Source organism: Pseudonaja textilis, chromosome 4 (genome assembly GCF_049901715.1).
Source record: "Pseudonaja textilis isolate UNSWEBS1 chromosome 4, rPseTex1.2, whole genome shotgun sequence".
In the NCBI taxonomy this organism is placed as follows: domain Eukaryota; kingdom Metazoa; phylum Chordata; class Lepidosauria; order Squamata; family Elapidae; genus Pseudonaja; species Pseudonaja textilis.
In genome coordinates this window covers 71,245,085-71,263,002 of record NC_141993.1, presented here as the reverse complement: position 1 = coordinate 71,263,002, position 17,918 = coordinate 71,245,085, and the positions used below count along the sequence as shown (strand labels likewise).

Sequence of the window (17,918 nt, the reverse complement as noted above, 5' to 3'; positions counted from 1 at the left end):
AACAATCCTGCTAAAGGTTACATATGGAAAGGAAGATGAGACATATGGTCCTATTCAGGCCATAGCTGTGCTAAAAGTAGCAAAGATCAGGTGATGAAAAGACTGTATTTCAATAATGGACAGCAATTACTAGTCAGAGCTGAAAATAGACTAGATACGTTTTAATTATATAATGTCAAGTTTCAAGTTTATGATTACCACCATCAAATCAGCAATGACAACGCTGGAAAGTAGGAAACAGAAAATTGTATCTTTTTTTTCTTACTTTCCTTCTGAAAAATGTCTACATACTGAAGAATGGTAGAACATGTTATTTTAAACCAATTCAGGACAATTTCATTTTTTCATTTTTGCATCGGCATGGTGTTTTCCTATTTAATTATTTCATTCTCAACTGGCAGTTCAACATTCTTTGCAATGTGAAAGTTGACAGGCATTTATGGATCCCATGCTTGGAACTAAAATAATACAGATCACAAGTTTATATAATCTTGAGAATTTACGAAATTACCGGAGTTTGTAGAAAAATGGATACTTGAGTGAACCCATTTTCCTTCCAAATTCAAAGGCCTTCAGTCTTCATAAAATCCTTTAAGCTTTTTAATGTAACCTAAGCAAAACATCCATTTCTGTCTTTGTGGTTACGAATTCTATAAGCTAGTTGTGCATTATGTGAAGAACCAAAACATGTCTAAAATTGAAATAGGCTGAAGGGAATTCATCCTATTTTGCACTAGTTTTAGTTTTACATAGATGAAAAGGCACAAGTAATTTAGGGAGTAGGGTGAACATGTGGACATTTTCTAAATTAAGACAAAAGACTTCACTCCACTGAAGATTTTACTGAATTTAAATAGTTACTTTTACACTAAAATATTTAAGATCAGCTTGAACATATTTCTGCTGGATTTTAAAAGTATTCAAATATTGAAGTTTTTCCCAACTGAGGTGGAGATTCCAAATTAATTCTCCAACTGAAATCCTGGAGTATAATACGACCTTGGGACTAAATGATTATGTAAGAGCACTTAACATGGATTGTAACCTTTTAATTATGTAAGAGACAGAATCAAGCAGCAAACTGAATAACCAGCATGCAGCATTTTCCCAGACTATAAGTCATCAAATTCTAAGAAGGATAACATGAGATGACTTCCAAATGCAGAGCCTGTATTTTCCAGGCTCATCAAGTCTTCAAGCCAAACCCAGTCCTAAACTAAGCAAGTTCAGCTGCGGTGACACAGTTTCCATTTACACTAAATTTATACATTAGAGGAAGCAACTGAGTCTATCAAGGATAAACCTGCAATAAAATAGTCTTTCAGCGGAACAGTACTTATTTTCTGGGAAACAACTATCAATAAATAGTTAAGCTCCAATATCACACCCATACTCAGACAGGAAAGCAAGGCTGGAAATGACCTCTAAGATCTGTCACAACCTTGTCTATCACACTAAACAGCTGGTTTCCTTCAGGCAGCTTTCTTACCCTCCGGTCATTTCTAGCTATTAATGACTACTGGTTGTAAAAGCTTAATGCTTCCCTGGATAGCAGCAAAGTGTCATGAGAAAGATATTGCAGACACAGATACTTTCTAATGCTGCAATTTAGTTCACCTCTTAAAAGTAATAAAATACAATACTTCCTACATTCAAAGCAGTAACAAACGAATGCTGGCTGTATCAACCTCCCACAGTTTCATGTGAAGTGTTAATACCACTTTATAATGCTTTGGTAAAACCACTCTTGGAATACTGCATCCAGTTTTGGTCGCCACAATGTAAGAAAAATATTGAGACTCTAGAAAGAGTGTAGAGAAGAGCAACAATGATTATTAGTTAGGGGACTGTAGGCTAAAACATATAAAATAATGGTTGCTGGAATTGGGTATGTCTAAATCAATGGGAAAAAGGACTAGGGGTGACATGAGAGCAGTGTTCCAATATCAAAGGGGTTGCCACAAAGAAGAGAGAGTCAACCATGGATGGAAACTAATCAAGAAGGGAAGCAACCTAGAACTAAGTGGAAATTTCCTAATGGTGCAAGCAATCAACCAATGGAACAACTTGCCTCCAGAAGTTGTGGATGCTCCAACACTAAGTTTTTAAGAAGAGATTCATTTGTCTGAAATGGTAGAGGGTGTTCTGTCTGAGTAAGGAGTTGGAGTAGGACACTTTCAAGGTCCCTTCCAACTCTTTTATTCTGTTCTGTTATTTACTGCAGTATTAAAAGTCGGTAGTCGTAACTTTCTGCTAAATTTTTCCAGAATTTTAAGAAAAGTTCTCATATATATTCCCTTACAATTAACCTGCAAGAAGTGTTAAACTTGAAAGCTTAACTTTCAAACATCAATCCAGTCATGCTTCCTCTTGCTGGTTGGGCAATTCACAGTCCAACTGGCAACCTTAATTTATAGCTGAAACTAAGACAGATAATTATTCACTCAATATAAACAAGTGAAGCAGATTAAACTGCGAATGGCAGGCAAAGCATGCCCAACAGAATACAGAAATAAACTACAGGATCCATATGGAAAATCACTGGGTATCACCAGCATTAAGTGCAATAACTTATTAGTTTTATATATCACAATTTCCAAAAACTTTATCACTACAGTTATTTGAGTGCCTGTGCATTGATTCAATTATTGAGATTGAGAAAATAAAAAATTCTTCAAATATTCAAATTGCTCTATGTTATCACTGTTCTAGAAAGTGTTATGAATAGAATGCTGGTGACCTTTTACCACTGCACCATCGAGTATTTTAACTTATTGCACCTATGAATGGCTTGCCAACTGCACAGTGGCAGATAGGACAGCTCTCCAGAGGGTTAACGTCATTGCCCAGAGGATCATTGGTTGCCCTCTCCCCTCTTTGGAAGAGCTTTATAGCTCCCGCTGCCTTAAGAAAGTTCAAAACATTCTCAAAGATCCATCTTATTCTGGGCACCCTCTCTTTGTACTATTACCATCTAGCACGATACAGAAACAAGGACAAATAGACTGAAAAACAGCTTCTATCCCAGGGTAGTAACTATATTGAATTCTACTATATAGTGCAAGATTAATGCAATATCGGGTTTTCAATTCAATTGTATAGAATGTGAAGGATGTGTGTTTGTGTTTTATTTTTATAGTTATAATGTATACTGAAGATAGCATTTAATTTCGTTGTTGACAATAAACTAAACTAAACATTAAATTTAAGTAAATTGTAGAGTATGAAATCATTTTTATCCTTATTCTTCACTAATTCCTATGAAAGCATCCATTTTGTTTTGCTTTTGTCTAGGCACAATGAAGCTCTACACTACTAGTAGAAATACTTACTTCAAAGGCCTTTAGTAAGTTTTCAAAAAAGAAAAAGAATGATTAAATTCTCTTACTTTCAAATCAGTCACTGTTGGGATTTTCTCTTCCAGAAAAAGCTCTCCAAGTTTTTCATCACTGTTTGCAACACATTCAATCAGTTCCTGGCGGCGATCTGAGGACTCTGCTCTGAACTCAGGAGGGATATCATCATATTTAACAATCTGGCTGCAGAAACAGGAAAAATGAAAAGTTCATCAATATTCAGCTTCAGCTGTACGATCTGGTGTTTTGGACAGCTGGCTTGAAAAGATTTATGGTCCCTAGCAGCACACATAGTGATAAGTTTTAATTTTCATCTTCATTTAATTTTTCCAGTTTAGGAAACCCCAGAACTATGAATGTGATTTTATAAATTATCAACTATTCAAATCTACAGCTATACAGCCTTTGGTGATTTTATCTAAAGGAAATTAATAGGAAGCTTTAGATCTGCAAACTAATTTCTGCCTGCTCCAGCTGCTCGGCTCTTCTGATTTCCTGCTGCTTTTTTGTTAGCTAGTAAAAAGAAATCATTACTGAGTACCCAAATCCAGGATTTAATCAGTAAGACATCACAGATCTTAAAGCCAATGTGGATGCAATGCACCAAACTATTATAATTAAGACATCTAGAACATGGGGTAGTCTGCCTTTTCCTCCAAGTTCTCACTTTTCCAAAGATAAATGGATTAAGGTTTAGATTAAAAAGCATCAAACTACATAATGAGCCATGACTAGGTCCATATCCCTCTTGTTAAAATGAAGAATCAGGAATTATTTGTTTTTGCTAAACAAGGTTTACTGCGTTGTTGAGATTTTTAATATTAATTTTGATTTGTTTAAAACTAGCCACAGTTAATCAGTTAGCATGAACAATGTAACAAGGTAACCAAAATATTTTAACTCTTCTTTCCCAATAGAAAAAGAAACCGGGAAGCACATAACTATGTCTGAAAGTTGAGTCATTGCAACTTGATTTTTTCCCCTTATTTGAGACTTTCTGCTGCTCATCCAAGCAGCTTCATCAATCAGAACAAATTAGTTAGGCAGAGAGATCCATTAAAATGCACCAACTCCTCCCACCCCAACCTCAGGGGTTTCCTTCCCAAAGTAATGTGTTCTAATTGATGAAACTGCTTGGATAAGCTGCGAAAAACTTCTCAAACTAATACGAAAATAAGTCCAATTGCCATGACAGACAACTTTATCCTGAATGACTGAGAATCTTCATTGACACATATCCATTAGCTTTTCTATAGAGCCAGATGAGGAGGTGGTGGAGGGAGAGTCTGGGTCAGCTTTGGAGCCTTTGGAAGGTTCTGTTAAGGAAACAGCATCAGAGACACAGGGGAGCCTTCCATCTTCCCCAGGTGGAGAGGAAGCTGTCTTCAGGGCCTGAGCTGAGTGAGGGGGAGGAACAAATGGGGCCCATCCCAGATGCGTGTATGCGCAGAGAGGAAAGGAGAGGAGCAAAGGAAAACAGTAGGCCAACTATCAGGGAGAGGCAGACACAGACAATAGCTAGCTCCTCCCTGGCTGGGAAACAAATAGGAAGGGGTTGGGAGTGGCCGGTTGTTACAGAAAAATCATTCGTTTCTAGTCTACGGTAAGCAATTCGGATTTCTTGGCTAAACCCAGGTTTGTTGGGACTACTTACATTTGATTTTTTGTTTATCCAAGTGAATAAAAGACTGTTACTGTCCTGTTATAAAAAGGGGCTTGTTTTACTCACAAATATATGTCTTATCACTACTTGCGATGGCCGGGTCAGAACAAATACAAACACAGAGCTTGCTAACAGACTTTCTAACAGACTTCAAAATCTGATTAAGAGAAGACTCCTTCTTTATATTGGTAACCCATGGAAGGTTCCAATGCAACCTCCCGTGTTGGTTAAAATCAACATCAGAAATTCCCAATGAGAGGTGGGCTGGAGGATAGCTAGATTCAATATAACAGAAGAGTTTGTTGTAATCACCAGAATGGCAAGCTTCAAATTCTATCTTAATCTATAAACCCCGATCACAATAGAAATCACTATATATGGATTCTTGCTTAGGCAAAGCCAACAAATTACATTAGAACTCAACACAGTGTGAACCCAGGTAATACATTATAGTTAAGAGATAAGAAATATTATTGCTGTTCTATTCCTAGCTTGTCTTTCCTGAATAATCAAAATTACTGAAGTTTCCTTCTAGAAGTAAAACTCTACCTCAGGGACATGAAACATGTTTGCATTAGGAAATTTTAGCACCTTACCCAAAGTCACCATCGAAGTATATAGCCTTTTCTTCAATTAAATCAATAATTCCTCTGAGTTGCCCTTCCAGTCCCATGGGAATCTGAATAAAAGCAGCATTCTGCTTTAGCTTGGTTCTGTAAAAATTAAAAACATATACAATTTCTATACTTCTCCAACTTGAAGTCCATTGAGCCTAGAATGATTGTGGATTTCTGTAAAAATTATAAAGTTGAAGATGAAAACGGTAGAGATAATCTCTGACTTCATCTTCATGACTTGTTCTCTAGCTTTTGACTGCAGCTGAGCAATCTCTTTGGTACAAATTCTGCATATTTGGCATGAATTAAGAATCTGAGATATACCATCTAGGAAGAGATGTGCACAAATATTAGGCTTTTATTTTAAAACAAACAAGATATATTTACATTCTTCAATGTAAATATCTGCAAAATTCTTGACTGATAGAACATTCTAAATGTTTACGTATTTTATTCAGAAAAACATAATCACCTGTTAGTGGAATTGTAAGAGTCAGATATGCAAACACTACTATTACTATTAAATTTGTACAGTGCCCAATCCTCAACAAGTTTCAAACAATGCAACCATCACAAGTCAAATCACGGATGAGAAATTTAGGATGTTTTCATTATGATTTTATGGCATTTATATCAGGTGATCATCAGCAATCTTATTTCATGCAGCCTTGGCAAAACTAGAGAAACTGTATATTTATATTCATAGTTACGGTCTCAGAGACACAATTTTGTCCAGTTGACTTCATAAAAAGAACACATTATTGCATTTAGTGATCATTAATTCAAAAAGTTTATCTTAATTACAAGATTTAGACAGTGAAATTAAGCAGCTGACTTTAAGGGTCTTTTCATATTTTATAGTGAAATTATTTGTATAGAATGAGGAAATCATTTCTGTATCAACTTACAATAGCCTTGATACAAATGGCAGTGATATTTAATCATTTTATCTACTAGAGTTTTGAGAAGGCAACTCACAAGTCAGGTGACAGGTAGGTGGGATGCATTTAAATTTAGAAGTTCCTACCTTAATTGTTGTATGGCTCTGTTTGGATTTGCGCCCGTGCGATCCAATTTATTGATAAAGGTCAAGAACGGAACATTGTATCGCTTCATTTGTTTGTTGACTGTCATTGTCTGGCACTGAACCCCTCCAACAGCACACAACACGAGAATGGCCCCATCAAGAACTCTCAGTGACCTTTCCACTTCAATTGTGAAATCAACATGCCCTATAAATGAAATAATTGTATATAAAAGTTTTAAGATTCACTGCTGTTACTGAATTCACACATTTCCCAATTCTTATGGTTTTCAGAAATGGCAAGCAACAAATTCAAGCTAAACCAACATTTAATTAAGCATGTCCAAAAAACTTACATAAAACCATACTCTATAGAGAGATTTTAATCTCTCAACTGGCTGAGAAACTCGAACACTATTGGCTAACTGACAAAACCATCAATCAAACGCAAAGACAGCTTTTCTTGGAATAGATTATATCCTGCAATAGATTATATCCAGGAATAGATTATATCCTGCAATTTAACACTGATAGAGTACAGGATGGAAATGCGGTCCTTGGTGCTTTCTGAACTTGGTTGTTTTCTTGCAGATGTTTCATTTTACCAGCCATTTTAACATCATCAGCCCTAGCAACTAAGACAGCGCCAAGTACCCCTCACCTTTAACACCATCAAATCTGCCTATCCCAGTTCCTCAATGGATGGACATAAAAATACCAAACCAAGTCTAACCACCTGGATGGTCATGCAACCAACCATAATAGATTTCTATAGGAAGTATTGTGTGCATGCTACCAATGAATTCTGATATCTAATTTTCAATGTAATAAGTGCCTTAGTGCTGCTGGGAAAGGGGAGCACAGACACATTGAATAAAACAGAGAATGACCTAAATCTAAATTCATAGTTGTATGCCAGCATACGCTCATTCATATTCACTAAAGTTAAGAAGAATGCATTCAAAATCCCTTTCACAAATATCTTACAATTACTCCAAACTGATGCCCTTTAAACATAAGAATGAATTTATTCTATCCCACCTTGCATTTGAGAGTTCAAGAAAACATATATAGCATTTTCTCCTCTTGTTTTTTCCCATAATAATTTTGTGGGTAGGTTAGACTGAGAGTGTCTGACTGGCCCTAAGTCACCCAGTGAACTCTGGGTCTACGAATGGACTAGAACCTGGCCCTGTCTGTTCCTAAACAATACCTTAATCATTACAACACATTGTCTAGACCAACGATCACAACTGGTGGTCTACAAGAAAATTTTGGCTGTCTGAGGAAAATTGCATTTTTTATATTGCACTAAATACTATTTCTCTTTTTAAAAAATTCATATTAGTAGTCCCTGGGATTTAAAATTATGAATTTAGTGGTCCCTGAGGTCTGAAAGGTTGGTGACCCCTAGTCTAGATCACAACTCTTAAATTCTCAGCCAGTAGTTTGGAGGACATCAGATTGGGAAAGTTTGCTGAATAATATGATGGCCATATAAGTCTATCACAATCAGGCTCTCTGTGACTGATGAGCCAGGCAATACAAAAATGAAATGAACATGGCTAATTGAAATTCCACTTTATATATTTAAAAGAATTCTGCTTAAAAACAAGACTAGTGTGAAGTTTCATGTTGCCAATTATTTGCTAATCAGTTGAACAAAAAGATCACAAACTAGATCTGCAAGTTATCAAATAGGTATTCTTTTTTTACAGCAAATAGAAATGAAACATGTGGAAAACTAAATATGGTATGCAAGGACAACGCTACCTGGGGTATCAATTATGTTAATATTTGTATCTTTCCACATGGTGTATGTAGCAGCAGACTGAATAGTGATTCCTCGTTGTCGTTCCAATTCCATGGAATCCATCACCGCACCAACTCCATCTTTCCCTTTGACCTAAGAGGAAAGAAAACAAATCAATATATCTGCATGTGCACTTCTGTTCTTTTATATAGAATAAAGCTGTTGAAAATAACTTAATTTAGCCCTACTTCAATTCTCCAGATCAAAAACTAATAAATACAAGAGAAAGGAAGGGAGGGAGGGAGGGAAGGAGTAGATATATATTTTAAAAAATCACAAAAGGTAAATGTTTTTAAATGATTTTTTTAAAATGTCATAAACTAATGAATAATTCATGTCTGATTTTCAGCTATCAAGAAAATGTGGTGCAATGATTATTATATCAGCTTTGATACACCCCAAAATACTTTATGTCAAATGGGGAATAAGCCAATTAAGCCTAAGACTTTTATACATTTATTCATAATGGCCAGATTATTAATAAGGAATGGAAGTATAACTCAGGCCACATAAGATTTTATAGACTAAATTGGACTTGTAAGTAAACAGGTCATTAGTGTAACTATTTCTAGATAACCTGGATAGTCTTGCCTGAAGTTCAGGTCTCCTTCAGAAAAAACATTTTTTTCCTACAAAGTCAATCTTTTCAGCTCATTCTTGAATTTGGGTAGAAACTTCGATTTAAATGAAACAAGAATACCCAGACACAAATAATGCACTTCGTTCTCATATTTTCAGATACTACCAATTTTTCTATATTATTATAAAACATATTCACTCTTTCGGATTTTTAGAATTTTTGCCCTTGTCACTGAATTCAAAGCTTTATGTGGGTCCAATTGACATATGAAAGGATTCTATGTGAACAACAGGATCAAAATTTGATGCCCATTTTATTTATTTCATAAGCAGCCATCCAAAATGTAATCTGCAAATCACCTCTATATTTGGTGAGCAGCCTGTCCCAATATTGTCTGTTCTCCATGTTGAACTGCTTCACTTCAACAGCAACTTGAAAAAACAGCAATTTTCTAAAATAAAATACAGTATGTGTTGAAGTGCTGCTACACTTCTATGAAATTATGATCTGGGACTTTTGAAAGAAAAAAATTGAGTTTGTACTTTTTTCATCCATTTTCTTATAAAGGTACCACCAACACTTTAGTTTTAGCTGATGGACAAACGAGCTGATAATCTTCTATAAAGTTATCTGGTTAAAAATATGAACTTATGGTTTATTCAGCTATGGCAAATCACCTACTGAAACAGCACAGCACCCCAATATCATATTAATGCTGTCTCCATGTTTGTCACTTGATAAGAAATCATGAATTTAAGGTTTGGCTTCCGCTAGATTTAACAACATCCCATGCAGCTTCTCTTCTCTCAAATTCCACTTCCGATTCATATGTCCAAAGAAAAATTTCTCCAGCACTCTAGAGACCCACACAGGTGCTTTCTGAAGCAAGCATCAAAGTTCACAAACAATGTTTTTCACACATAGGTTTCATTTTCACCCAGGAATTTGAGAAGATGGAGCCATGAATATTGACTATAGCCAAAGGGACAGAGACTCTTGGATGTTGCTCTGGATAGCCTTATACTATATCCCTATAATGATTCCTATAGGCAACCATGCTTGGAAAGATTAGTGTTTAAAATCTTCTCCATTTAAGACTATAGCCCTGACTCAATTGATAGACCCTCAGAGCTTTAGATATTATTCAAAATCCACCTTTATTAATTTGTTATATTTTTAACAAAATAGAGTCAACCATAATCTTCAAAATTCCTATCTGTTCTGTTTATTTTATGCCATCTGCATGTACGTTATCTTAAATTTACAGGAACAGTATTCCCAAAAGTTGACAATAAACAGAAACCATGAAATAACAACAACAACAACAACAATATAATGCCAATCTTCCCCATTGGTACCAATATATTCATAAATACCTCATGCATTTCTGCTATCTTTCCTGTGTAAAATAGAATACGTTCAGTTAATGTAGTCTTTCCTGAATCAATATGCGCAGAAATGCCTATGTTCCGAATTTTTTCATTGGGAAAAATTCCTGAAGAACACCATCTACAGCTGTATAGCATCAGCTAGGGAAAAAAACATGAAGTGTAACAATAATGTAATATATATTAAATACATAATAGGATTCATATACATTTTCAATGTAATAGTCTATTCAGTAGTTCTGGTATGATAGCTTCCACCCTTACAATGAATATTAGTTTCACTGGGGTTAGGGTTGGGCAAGAAATCAATATACTATCATTCATTCATTCATTCATTCATTCATTCATTCATTCAATCAATCAATTTCTATAGCTGTCCATCTGAGTCAATGATTCTGAATGGCTTACAATTCAAAAAATATATATAATTAAAAATAGTAAAAATATTTTAAAACAAAAAAAACATCCATATTAAATATATATTGGGACAAGATACTTAGCCTGTTAGCAGTGCATCCAGGAATTATTTTTAATAATCATAATTAATTATCAAGTAAAAGTTTATACATTTTATAAACATTTAACATTTTTTCAGGTAAAATGAAAATAAATTTAAAATCTGCATTTTAGTGAGACAGATGAGATTGCTGAATTTAACAAATAATAAAAGCCTAGAAAACAAATTATAAAAGATTTCCCATAATGAAAGCTTTTATGGAATTGTGACCTACTTATCATAATACATCTAATAATGTATTATGTACCCCGAGTAAAAAAATATTAATAGTATAAGAAAAATTCCTGCTGAGCAGCATTTGTTGTTAAGAAAATATTGCTACTGGAAAAAGAAAAATTCAAAATTTAAACCTCTTAATTACAAATATGCTTCCATATTAATTTTGGACAGAAAAAAATAGATTAAAGTTGATTTTAACAATCTGAATATATCATTTCAACCATTTCAGGCAATACTGTAACAACCATTCCTTACAAATCAAATACACTGTGAGGCAAGAACGATATGTTGCAACAATAAACAAAAGCCAACAAATGTTAGCAAATAACTGTAAAGTAAAATTGAAGTTGCAAGTTCAAAGTTGCAGTCCATTGAAAAAAGATTAATATCATAATTTAAGACTTCAGATGAGTTTTAGAAGGTGAAATGGTTAAAACATTCATTCAAATGAAGTTGCCAATTCATTGGTTAATTTGGAACAATTCTTGCTAAAGAACTGGAGGGGAATCCTTTAATAATGTGCTTGTTAGGCCTTCTACAGTTGTACATTGTTCTATTCCTGTTTTTTCTCATTTTAACCACTCAGTTAGGCAGTATGTATATCTCTTATTCAAACATGTTACTGACATGTTTGAATACTTTTAAATAATATATCAGGGTGGCATATTTTTTATACTAATTTTTATTAATGGTTATCAAATGCTGTTTACCTTTTCTAGAATAACTTACCTTCAGATACTCAAACTGCCTCTTCCTTAATTAAGCTTTCAAAGAAAGCATTTAGGGATGAGATGGAAGACTATCGATACTATGATCTATTTTTGTAGGGACAGGATTTTATTTTATTTTAACTGTTCTTTTGTATCAGCTGTATAAGCCAGTGAGAAACTCCTTGATTAGAATGGCTTATCAAATATAGTAAATATATAATTTTGAATGGCAACTGTAAGAAATGATCATTAGCATTAACTGCAATTTGGGGCTTCAGCAACCAATTATATTTTCTATAGTGCATTTAGCCATGTAGGAATTAATGCCATATTTCATATTCTCATACTATTTACTTCATTTGGCACAAATAAATGCCAGATTAAATGCCAGAAGAGTTACAAAATCTGTAAAAGAATGTTTCTCAATATTTGTATGTACTCTTAGTGTTCATAATGTAAAAAAAAACATTTTCTTGAAGGCTCTTAAAATGATAGAACTTAGCCATAATTTGCTCAGTTATCATTCCAAAGTTTATCCTAACAGGATGCCATCATGAGTTTTTAGCATTCTGAATTTGCACAACTGTTGGCTGGACTTCATAGGATGTGGAATAATTAAATACACTGCTCAAAAAAATAAAGGGAATACAAAAATAAGACATCCTAGATCTGAATGAATGAAATATTCTTATTAAATACTTTGTTCATTACATAGTTGAATGTGCTGACAACAAAATCACACAAAATTATCAATGGAAATCAAATTTAGCAACCCATGGAGGTCTGGATTTGGAGTTACACTCAAAATTAAAGTGGAAAAAAACACTACAGGCTGATGCAACTTTGATGAAATGTCCTTAAAACAAGTCAAAATGAGGCTCAGTAGTGTGTGTGGCCTCCACGTGCCTGTATGACCTCCCTACAATGCCTGGGCATGCTCCTGATGAGGTGGCGGATGGTCTCCTGAGGGACTCCTCCCACACTTGGACTAAAGCATCCCCCAACTCCTGGACAGTCTGTGGTGCAACATGGCATTGGTGGATGGAGCGAGACATGTGTCCCAGATGTGCTCAATTGGATTCAGGTCTGGGGAACGGGCAGGCCAGTCCATAGCATCAATGCCGTTGTCTTGCAGGAACTGCTGACACACTCCAGCCACATGAGGTCTAGCATTGTCTTGCATTAGGAGGAACCCAGGGCCAATTGCACCAGCATATGGTCTCACAAGGGGTTTGAGGATCTCATCTCGGTACCTAATGGCAGTCAGGCTACCTCTGGCAAGCACATGGAGGGCTGTGCGGCCCCCTAAAAAGATGCCACCCCACACCATTACTGACCCACTGCCAAACCGGTCATGCTGGAGGATGTTGCAGGCAGCAAAATGTTCTCCATGGCATCTGTAGACCCTGTCACATCTGTCACATGTGCTCAGTGTGAACCTGCTTTCATCTGTGAAGAGCACAGGGCACCAGTGGCGAATTTGCCAATCTTGGTGTTCTCTGGCAAATGCCAAACGTCCTGCACAGTGTTGAGCTGTAAGCACAGCCCCACCTGTGGACGTCGGGCCCTCATACCACCCTCATGGAGTCTGTTTCTGACCTTTTGAGCAGCCACATGCACATTTGTGGCCCGCTGAAGGTCATTTTGCAGGACTCTGGCAGGGCTCCTCCTGTCCCTCCTTGCACAAAGGCAGAGGTAGCAGTCCTGATGCTGGGTTGTTGCCCTCCTACGGCCTCCTCCATGCCTCCTGATGTACTGGCCTGTCTCCTGGTAGCGCCTCCATGCTCTGGACACTACGCTGACAGACACAGCAAACCTTCTTGCCACAGCTCGCATTGATGTGTCATCCTGGATGAGCTGCACTACATGAGCCACTTGTGTGGGTTGTAGACTCCCTCTCACGCTACCACTAGAGTGAAAGCACCGCCAGCATTCAAGTGACCAAACCATCAGCCAGAAAGCATAGGAACTGAGAAGTGGTCTGTGGTCACCACCTGCAGAACCACTCTTTTATTGGGGATGTCTTGCTAACTGCCTATGCTTTCCACCTGTTATCTAATCCATTTGCGAAACAGTATGTGAAATTGATTGTCAATCAGTGTTGCTACCTAAGTGGACAGTTTGATTTCGCAGAAGTGTGATTGACTTGGAGTTACATTGTGTTGTTTAAGTGTTCCCTTTATTTTTTTGAGCAGTGTATAACATGCGCATTTCCATTCAGAATCAATAACTATCTTTTCCAAAAGAAACAAATTAGCTTTAACTTCTTTAAGATTACCTAAAGTTTGCTCGATGTTAAGATCTTTCCAATCAACTCGCAGGACGCCTTGAAAGCAGATCACTCTCACACATTTTAATCCCTCCCAAATACAGGTGAAAAAGATTTAATATCAATCTAAACTGACCCACTTTGTTCTCCAATAACCCATCTCATTTCAAGAGGCGTACAGCAAGCTGAGCATTACCATAAGTTTTCAGCTGTCGGGTTTTTAACCTATCGAATAGCTTCCCCGTAACAAAGAGATTCTGCATTTAATGACAAATCAAGCTTCCCCGCGGAGCCTTTTGAACCACCCCCGCCAAACCAGGCGCAGAAATGTAGACACCGCTTCCCACTCAACCTGCAGCATAGCTGGGGCCGCTCTGACCCCACGGAAGCTCCCTGGTCCTACCTGTTGCCGAGGCAACGCCAAACCTAAGAGTCGCCGACACCTCAACATCGTGAAAACGCCGCTCCCTCTGCTTCCAAAAGTCACGCCGGGCACGACTCTTACAACTCCATTTCCGGTCTGAGCCGAGTAAATACTTCCGGAGCATGGGAGCGGATCATAGAGTCACCTCCCCATACCGGAAGCCAGCTTCTACAGCGCCCCCAAACATCTGGGAGGAAAGAAGCGCTTCGAAAGAGCTAATTAGAAGCAGAAGCAGAATAAAACTCGAAAGGACCTTGGAGGTCTACTAGTCCAGCCCCCTGGTCAAGCAAGAGAAACTATACCATTTCAGACAAGTGGCTGTCCAGTATTTTCTTTAAAAAACCCAGTGATCATCCGCGGTTTACAACCACAATTGATCCCAAAATTTCCACTGCCAAGCAAGACAAGTAAGTCTTGCCCCACCCCACAATCCTTCCTGCCCAGGCCGGCCCCCAAGTGAATCGCTGCAGTTGCCAAGCCAGCCACACAGTTATTAAATGAATTTGGCTTCCACATTGACCCTGTCTGTCAGGGGATGGCCAAAGGGAGATTGCATGACCCCAGGACACTGCAACAGTCACAAATACATGCCATGTGCCAGGTGTTTGAATTTTGATCAGGTAACCATGGCGCAACAATCACAAGTGTGAAAAATGGTCATAAGTCACCTTTTTCAGTGTCGCTGTAACTGACAGATGTCACTAAATCAGAGATGTCACTAAACAAATGGTTGAGGACTATATCTCTACTGAACTAAAACACAATTTCTAAAGGTGAGGCTGATCATTTCTGCTTTCCCCAGACAGCAAGTTTGCATGGAAGAAAAGGCCATTTGTGATCTTGGATGCGCTTCTAAAATGGACAGCATGAGGCTGATTTTCTTGTTTTAATCCCGAAATCTGTTTTCAGTATCCAGGGAATTCTACCTGACAGATGCATCGGTCGAGGATGCTTCCTTACACCCCACCCTTACTAGACATCCTCTCAATGTTACTTATGCCCTAGTAGTTTTGGCTGGTCTAGAAACAAGCTGAGCAGGGGGCAGACCTGATTAGACTCTGATTGAGATACCTCCAAGTTAAACATACCTCAGGGTTAAAGCCAGGGGTGGGATTCAAATTTTTAACAACCAGTTCTGTGGGCGTGGCTTAGGTGGTGGGCGTGTCTTGATGGTCATGTGACTGGGTGGACATGGCTTGGTCATGTTATTGGCTGGGTGTGGCCAACTCAATATCACTCACATCGAGGCACGCATCTCGCCTGGCCTCTCATGACTGTGGGAATGCTGCAACAGTCGTGTGAAAAATGGATATAAGTCACTTTTTAAAGTGCCATTGTAACTTGGAATGGTCACTCCACACAAGCAAAGTACCAGCAAAGGAGGGGGAAAAAACTCCAGAGAAGTTCCTGAGGCAGCAAGTCTAGCCCTGCCAAGAATGTAATAAGGGTTAACGGAGAGGCAGTTTCTGTAAGCAACACCAGAATGTTTCCTTCCTGCCTTCCTTACAGGATTAGGCCAGTAATTTCTTCTAACAACCAGTTCTCTGAACTGCTTAGAATGTTAACAACAGGTTCTAGCAAATCAGTGCAAACTGGAAGAATCCCATCCCTGGTTAAAGCCCAGTTTGGAAAATCACATTTAAAATGAATGGCAAGTATAGGTAGTCCTCAACTTATGACCACAATTGAGCCCAAAATTTAGGTTGTGAGAAATTTGTTAAGTGAGTTTTGCACCATTTTATGACTTTTCTTACCTCATTTCTTAAGTGAACCCTGAAGTTGTTAAATCAGTAATATGGTTGTTAAGTGAATCTGGTTTCCTCATTGACTTGTCAAAAGGTCACAAAAGGCAATCACATGACTCTGAGACATTGCAACCATCATAAATGTGAGTCAGTTGTCAAGCATCTCAATGTAAATCACATGACCGTGGGGATGCCACAATGCTTGTGTGAAAAACGGTCATAAGTCATGTCACTTTTTTCAGTGATGATGTAACTTCAAATGGTCACTAAATGAACTGTTGTAAGTCAAAGACTACCTGTATGTATAAAAAGAAGTGAGCCTTGGAAAAAAGGTGATGGGAAATTATACCACTGCTAGGAAAACTACTAGATCCACAAAGTCACAGAAACTGAATTTGACTTGAGTCAGTCCTTATTTATATTATCAAATCACTAGTACAACTCCAAGGATCTTGTTTTATCTATCCAATAACCATATACATGTGATGAAAGTTAAAAGTGGGTGATTTGCCCACTTTAGTCATCCAGGTGCGTACACTGCAAATGAGTCAGCCACACTGTATTCAGAAAAGAGGATTAACTCAGCAATCTTGTTTGATGATGGATTAAGATCATATTAAATTTTAATGAAATTTTCCAAAGACTTCCCATCAGTGACTCCATTACAAAACGAATCATGAGAATATACTGTAATCGAACTAAGAAGAATTCTAATTTTATTCCAAGGTAGATTTTTCTTCTTTACAATGACAAAGACACAATGTGATTTAGAGCCACATAGATGTAGACTATGTTGCATCTGTTGACTTCAAAATGAAGAAAGGGTTATATTTTGAGTTTGTTCATATTTGATTTTTTTTTTAACTCAGAGAGAGCAGTGTAGCTAGGCAACAGGAGCCAAATATTTTTTTTCAGGCAGAGAATCATCAGCCACACCAGTCTATGTTTGGAACTTCTAAACTGAGAAAGTGGAATGCCACCAGCACACATAACTGATAGGCCTTTTGAGCATCTTTCATATTTAACTGCTGCCAAAGACACAGAAATGTATCTAAAACTTTTGCCAACAGTTTACTCCCTGCTATATATTGAAATATTTCTCAAGTCAGACAATTTTAAACATTTTTTCCCAAATGACCATACAAATATCTGGCAAGCATTAATATTAGTATCATACTATTCAGCTAATTGCTTAAAAGAAACTTGTAAAATGATTTGCTACTTTTCTTACTGAGAACCACAAGTTTCTGAGTTCCATAATAACAGCAGGAAAATATGAAATAAGTGGCAATCTCACTTTGTCTATTGCAATTCTTGGTTTGACCCCAGGATATAAAGTAGTCCTTTATAATTGAGCCCAAAATTTCTGTTGCTAAGAGAAATGTTTGTTAAGTGAGTTTTGCTCTATTTTACTACCGTTTTTGCCACAGTTGTTAAGTGAATCAGTGCAGTTGTTAAGTTAATAATCCGGTTGTTAAATGAATCTGGCTTCCCCACTGACTTTGAAGATTGCAGAAGGTCAGGGACAGTGCAAGCATCATAAATATGAGCCAACTGCCAAGCGCCAGAATTTTGATCATGTGACCATGGGGG

The 17,918-nt window shown here is 37.2% G+C and overlaps 1 protein-coding gene across 1 annotated transcript in view; it reads right to left on the bottom strand.

Moving 5' to 3' along the window:
- The window catches only part of GFM1 (G elongation factor mitochondrial 1), a 43,863-nt gene extending 29,178 nt beyond the window's left edge, over positions 1 to 14,685 (bottom strand). The window contains exons 1-6 of the mRNA XM_026705844.2: positions 14,560 to 14,685; positions 10,430 to 10,582; positions 8,434 to 8,566; positions 6,664 to 6,868; positions 5,616 to 5,732; positions 3,389 to 3,539 (exon numbers count right to left, since the gene is read on the bottom strand). Coding sequence (XP_026561629.1) covers positions 3,389 to 3,539; positions 5,616 to 5,732; positions 6,664 to 6,868; positions 8,434 to 8,566; positions 10,430 to 10,582; positions 14,560 to 14,607 — 807 coding nt within the window. The 5' untranslated portion in view covers positions 14,608 to 14,685. The remainder of the gene's footprint in view (positions 1 to 3,388; positions 3,540 to 5,615; positions 5,733 to 6,663; positions 6,869 to 8,433; positions 8,567 to 10,429; positions 10,583 to 14,559) is intronic.
- Between the last annotated feature and the right edge of the window lie 3,233 nt (positions 14,686 to 17,918).